The sequence below is a fragment of the Erythranthe guttata genome, chromosome 11, assembly GCF_056151865.1.
Source record: "Erythranthe guttata isolate IM_541 chromosome 11, IM_541, whole genome shotgun sequence".
NCBI lineage: Eukaryota > Viridiplantae > Streptophyta > Magnoliopsida > Lamiales > Phrymaceae > Erythranthe > Erythranthe guttata.
The window spans coordinates 8,364,254-8,370,253 of record NC_142543.1 but is presented as its reverse complement, the minus strand read 5'-3'; the positions used below and the strand labels follow the sequence as shown (position 1 = coordinate 8,370,253).

At 31.8% G+C, this 6,000-nt stretch overlaps 1 protein-coding gene across 4 annotated transcripts; it reads right to left on the bottom strand.

Moving 5' to 3' along the window:
* Window positions 1-201: 201 nt before the first annotated feature.
* On the bottom strand, window positions 202-3,986 carry LOC105970731 (uncharacterized). 4 transcript variants are annotated; one of them, XM_088825596.1, is made up of 14 exons: window positions 3,628-3,986; window positions 3,188-3,484; window positions 2,607-2,744; window positions 2,405-2,486; window positions 2,222-2,298; window positions 2,013-2,119; window positions 1,817-1,925; window positions 1,593-1,718; window positions 1,380-1,471; window positions 1,207-1,273; window positions 1,023-1,101; window positions 832-923; window positions 605-748; window positions 202-491 (listed from the first exon to the last, which is right to left on the bottom strand). In XM_088825596.1, exons 2-14 carry the CDS (start codon window positions 3,407-3,409, stop codon window positions 456-458), a joined length of 1,371 nt encoding a protein of 456 aa, XP_088681722.1. In that variant the 5' UTR covers window positions 3,410-3,484; window positions 3,628-3,986; the 3' UTR covers window positions 202-455. The 4 variants fall into 4 exon arrangements, with proteins under 4 accessions (XP_088681722.1, XP_088681724.1, XP_012851011.1 ...); XM_088825598.1 differs by having other exon boundaries at window positions 1,593-1,709; XM_012995557.2 differs by having other exon boundaries at window positions 3,188-3,986.
* Between the last annotated feature and the right edge of the window lie 2,014 nt (window positions 3,987-6,000).

Genomic DNA, 6,000 nt, shown 5'->3' with positions numbered 1-6,000 from the left:
GTGAATTTGGAGAGCACCATTGTGAATGCTCTTACATACTAGATATGATATATACAATTGCTCGATTAAGAAAAGAAAAATATAGTTACCATCGGTCAAGTATTTCAGGAGTTTCCGACCCATGTAAATTTATTCTCACTGTTAGGAGAATTTAAAACATTCATTCATGCTAAGAATAATTCTAAGTAAACCAAATAAAAAAATCTAAAATCAATATTTATTTTTCCAGTTTCCAACTCTGTAAGCTTGAAATGTCTTCTTCGAGGTAAAAGTGGAAGAGATTTTAACAGCATTTTTTTCTTGATTAAATGATGTGTAACTGTTTCTCAATCAGTCATACTAAAAGTCTAATTCATGCCAAAAACAGATTTATTCAAGAATTGTGTCAAAAAGTATTGCAGCCCTCAACCAATAAATGGAATATTATTATTAGTATATCACCCCCAACAGCCTCATTAGTGTTTCTGTTTTCCAACTCCAATCAAACTTAGCTGCAAAAAAACATGTCATATTTGTCAAGAAAAAAAAAAAGACATGGGGGGATATTATTATTAACGTGATAAAAAAATAAAAAAAATCCAAGAGATGAAAAAGAAAAACTTACAATGTTGTTACCAGGATGGTTCCAATAAAATCCTTGTAGAATGAGAGGTAAGATATTGCAGGCTACAAGAACATATATCACCAGTGCGTTCATTCCCATCCATTCTAAAACCATTGTAAACCGTCTGTATCCATACACATCCACCTGCGTATCCAACAACATCAAAATAAAGTTACTTCTCCGAGTATATTCACAGCTGGAGAATTTATTGAGGCTTAATTAATTACCACTAGATAAATTGAAGCAAGCAGAATCCCTGCAACACCAGTAGTAACACACATATAGCTGAAAGAGTATAAAGCCTTGTTTATATGCATCCCTACATCAATAACATATTATCCCGTCAGTCAATCCCATACGTATATTAATATTTCCACGTGCATAAATTTAAAAACAATTAAATGAAAAAAAGCCTTACCAAAAATATTGCATAGCACGCCCAGGATTATAAAGCCCGATGATGGTACTAGCCATTGCAAGAGTCTATACTTATGATCCTGATGAGATTAAGGTAGAAATATCAGATCATGAGAGAGAGAAAGTAACTCTGCTACACCGCAAAAGAAAAAAAAAAAAAAGGGAAAGGAAAAACTTGTTTGTACCTTAAAGTGAACAATAACATGGCCATATTGTACACCTATCAAGCAGGTGGCAAGTGCCATCACTGTACTAGAAAAATTGCAAAACGAGGTTAACGGTTAAAAACTGAAGGAAAGAAATGAAGGTTCAAAATGGTAGTGTAGTGAAATAAAAAATACAAAAGAGGCAAAGAAACCTTAAAAGTCCTTCCGGGTCAAAGGGGGCTTGACACCAAGATGGAGCATTCGGAGGAAGTGGGCCGTAATCTGGTGAGTTTATACTGCATTGCTGTCATAGAAAAGTTGCGTCTCAGATTTTTTCTTTTTTTTTTTTTTTTTTTTTTTTTTTTTTAAAGAAAGCCATATAACAAGTGAAGACGATATAACTTTCCACTTAGTAAAAGAATTACTTGTGTTCGAGCGTATATTGGCTTCCTATATAAGTGTTGAATGCCCAGAATCACACGATCAATCATTCCAGCAGCATTACATGCAGGCCCTGTGTTACCTCGCACACCACATTTCACCTTCACCAGCTATGTCAAAAAATGTCACAAGTCTAGTCCCGAATGTTTAAAAAAAATATATATATATATATATATATATATATATATAATGAAGTATAGCAACTTACTTCTCGAACCTCAGATGATGCACTGAGTGGAACTTGATACGACCAATCTGGAACATATAAACCGTATAACAACACAAGATATACTGTAGTAAGCATGAACACCATCACCCTGCATAAATTTAGAAACAAGAATCTTTAATTGAAACCATTAAATTCTAGAAACTGCACTGTTTGAGAGTATATATAGGAATTTTACCAGTGCCATTGATACTTCTTGAGCAATGATAAACCAGAACCAACTTTTTCGTCGTTCCGGAGCCAAATCTCACACATTGCTCCCACCAAATATGCTATTGCAATCCTCTAAACGAGACACCAAAAATAGTAAGCAAAAATATTTTGTGAAATCATAAACAAATTATTCACACAATGATGCAAACAGATTACTCTTCAACAACAACACACCTGCAATATGCCCATCCACCTAATTTGTCCCATGTCCACACCATACGTTAAATTATTAATACCATGAAAATAGCCACCTGATGATATAACAAAAATTATATTGCAATGAGTCGGTGAACAAATACATAAACGATGCAAATAATATTTCCCAAAAGTAATAATGGATAAGATGTAGAAGAGCACCTTGGAGAAAAACCCCTAGTATTAGAAACTTTACTGTCCGGAATATGGCTTTTCTGGATGCAGTGGCTCTACAGGGCATATTCTACAAAAGAAAAGAAAAGAAAACGAAAAAAGAAAGAAAAAAACAGAGTTATACTAGAATGAATATATTGTAAAGTGGTCCATATATATATACAAAGTGTAGTGAGAGAAGAACAAGTACCTTGTAAACAAGTCCAAGTGAAACACCGACCATGAAAAGGAAAAAAGGCATGACAAAATCAGCCAGCGTCAAACCATTCCATGGTGAGTGATTTATACTTGGTATTATCCCACCAGCATCATCAACAATTATCATTAACTGCAATTACACAAATCAAATTATTATTAATATACATATTCAAATATCAGTTTCCTTTACATAATAATCCTGTTCTAGTCAAATTTTCTTAGTAGGCCCAAATCTATATTTTTTTTACTGCACGTGGATATTTTTTTTTTTTTTTTTTTTTTTTAACAAAATGCAAACTTCCACCGATTATCAATATAACATCATCAAGGTTCTCTTTAAAAAAAAATGAAATAAAAATCGAAACCTCAATATTCATCGGGAAACAAAAAGAGTGGCACATGGGAAAAGATAATTTTTTTGGTAATTACATTGACCTATGCATCCCAATTTCTTTAGATTTTAATTTACTCAAACACAAAAAATTAAGAGTAGCAATTTGATGAGATTGTGGAAATTGCAACAAGAAGAGATAATAATAATAATAAAAATAAAAAATGAAGAAGAAAAGTTACCACAACAGTAAGGCCACGAAAAACATCAAGGGAGACGAGGCGAGAAGATGGCTGAGTAGAAGAAGCTTTAGGCCTCAATCTATGTGAAGGAGATGAAGATGAAGATTGATTAATCCTTTGGAAAGCAGACTCCACATCATCGTCAATCCTCACTGTACAGTTGTTGTTTCCCTTCATATCCAACCCCCCTCCTCCTTCTTTGATTAGTTGGTATGACGCCATTTTATTTTTATTTAATTTAATTTACTCAATTCAAATCCTTAAATAACCCAACTCTCCTTTCTCTGAATCGACCCCCTGTTTACAATTGTAGAACCAGAAAATAAAAAATCAAGAAAAACAACATGCGACGGTGGGCATTGTCATATACCAATAATAATAATAATAATATAATAATATTTTCTGGTATTGATTGTGATTTCTGGTATTGATTGTGATACCAATAATCTTGCATTTGGAGGGAGGAGGTGCACAAGATCTAACTAATCCCACCGAATTTAATGGTGTGGGTATTTATATATTATATTTAATGAGTTACCCAAAAGATACACACACAGAACACACAGAGATGGAGATGGAGAGAGAACCGAGAAACGTAAAGGGTGGGGGTGGCTTTTTCAATGGCCATTCGACAGACGCCACCCAACCCCACCCCAAATCCTTTCTCTCTCCTCTCTCTCTCTCTCTCTCTCTCTCTCTCTCTGCAATTTATTTTGCAAATAAAGGGATACGTTACCAGATATCTTTTGATCTAGTTTGCGGATATCTCTGAAATTGCTATATAAATGAAACAAACTATAACAAGCCCGGTGTTTGTTTTCTAAGTTTTATCCTTATTCTGCCACGTACCCTGTAATTATATATATTATCTTCAATTAAAAAAAATATTGTTCAAATAATGCCCTACTTTCCCGCCTCCCATCAACATTATTATTCTTTTATTAATTATGATTTTATTTTCCTTACTCACTATTTTAAATGATAGAGAACTTTGGAAAGGTTTTAATATTTTTTAAATTAATAATATATGCCCCGGACATACATATAGCAAATTGCCCCTTATAACTTTTATAAAGATTTAAATTCAGTTACAAATACGAAACAATATATATTGACGTGATTTGAAGCAACACCTTTATTCTCTAAAAAGACCTAAATAAATGCCCAAAAACACATGATATGCGTTTCCTCCATGCCTATTATATCACTATTTTATTCTTATGAGTTATGACTCTACATTGTACGGCAAAAATAAAAAAGTCCACTTTGAATAACAACAATAACAATATTTCATTATTATTATTATTATTATTATTATTATTATTATTATTATTATTATTATTATTATTATTATTATTATTATTATTATTATTATTATTATTATATGCAGGGCCGGTCCTGACATGTTCGGGGCCCTAAGCGAACTTTTGAAAAATGACCCTTTTATGATTAATGCTTATTTAACTTGATAAAACAAACAAAAATAATATATTATGACATTAGTTAATGAGGATAAAAATGCATAAACCTACACTAGATATCATTGGAATTGTTATTATTATTTTTTATAATTTTGTTTTAGTTGCACCGTAAGTTATGAAAATAAAGACGAATTATCTCTTTTTTTTCGATAATGATGGATGGTAAAATATTAAATTTGATGTAGTAGGAATTTTGTTTTCATCCCAATTCTTAACAGAAAATTATACAATTAATTTGAGCATTGATTGAAAATAGACTCTAAAACCCAATTAAATATTGTAATTTATAAATAACCCATTTTAAATTACTAAAACACAATATTATTTAAATATGTATATATACTTTTTTTTTTTTTTATTTGGGGGCCCCCTAGAAAGTGGGGGCCCAAAGCCATTACTTGTGCAGCATGGCCTCAGGGCCGGCCCTGATTATATGATTAATATTATCATAAATATTATTAATATTAATACCTAAATGTATGCCATTTTTATGTACCTTCACACACAAACGCCAAAAATCCACATAAAGATTTCAAGAAAGCAATGAATTCGGGGGTAAACGATAAGAAAAGCAAGATGAGGATTCCCACTAACCACAATTTAAATAATACTGCACTGAAATCTGAATAAATAAATATATACCTGTACGTACGTGTTTTTCTTCTTCTCTTATTATATATCTGGACTCGGTTGCACCTTCCTTCCTCGTTTGCTCTTTGTCTTGATAAAAATAATTTTATTTCTTCGAGTAAGTTTATGGTGAAGTAAAATTTTGAGGAAGAAAAAAACTCCTCTTATTCCTCTTGTATGTCAATCGCTTCTTACATAAATAAATTCGAAAAAGAAAAAGAAATCGGTTATTTATAACATGGACTCTCCTTGTGTTGTATGTATTCCTATGAAGGAAGAAGTGTAACCCCTTAAGGAACGTATCCCATTAATCCTATTTCAATTTGGATTTTCATTTTATTTTTTATTACAAATTCCAATCCAATTTTCTACACCACCTTTTATTTGGATTAGGGGTAAAAGTCGGATGGATCGAATCGAAATTAGCCTTTTCGGAAAATTTCCAAAAAATTTCAGAAGTACAAAATCAATTCCAATTCCAATTCCAAAATTTTCAGAATCTAAAATTTCATTCCAATTCCAAAATTTTCGGAATCTAAAATTTCATTCCAATTCCAAAAGTCCCGGAATTTTCGGAATTTCGGAAAAAAATCAGAAATCGCACGAGCTTAAAAATTTCAAAACTTAGCGGATTTTTTTTAAAATGTTCATAATTTTCCAAAAATAAGAACATCCACATCGATAAAAGTAAAACTAATAACT

Coding starts and splice junctions, on each gene's coding strand:
- LOC105970731 (XM_012995557.2), bottom strand. CDS start 3,409: ATGGCGTCATACCAACTAATCAAAGAAGGAGGAGGGGGGTTGGATATG. Junction 1,472..1,592: donor CAATATACGCTCGAACACAA/GTAATTCTTTTA, acceptor TTTCTATGACAG/CAATGCAGTATAAACTCACC. Junction 1,274..1,379: donor GACCCGGAAGGACTTTTAAG/GTTTCTTTGCCT, acceptor CAATTTTTCTAG/TACAGTGATGGCACTTGCCA.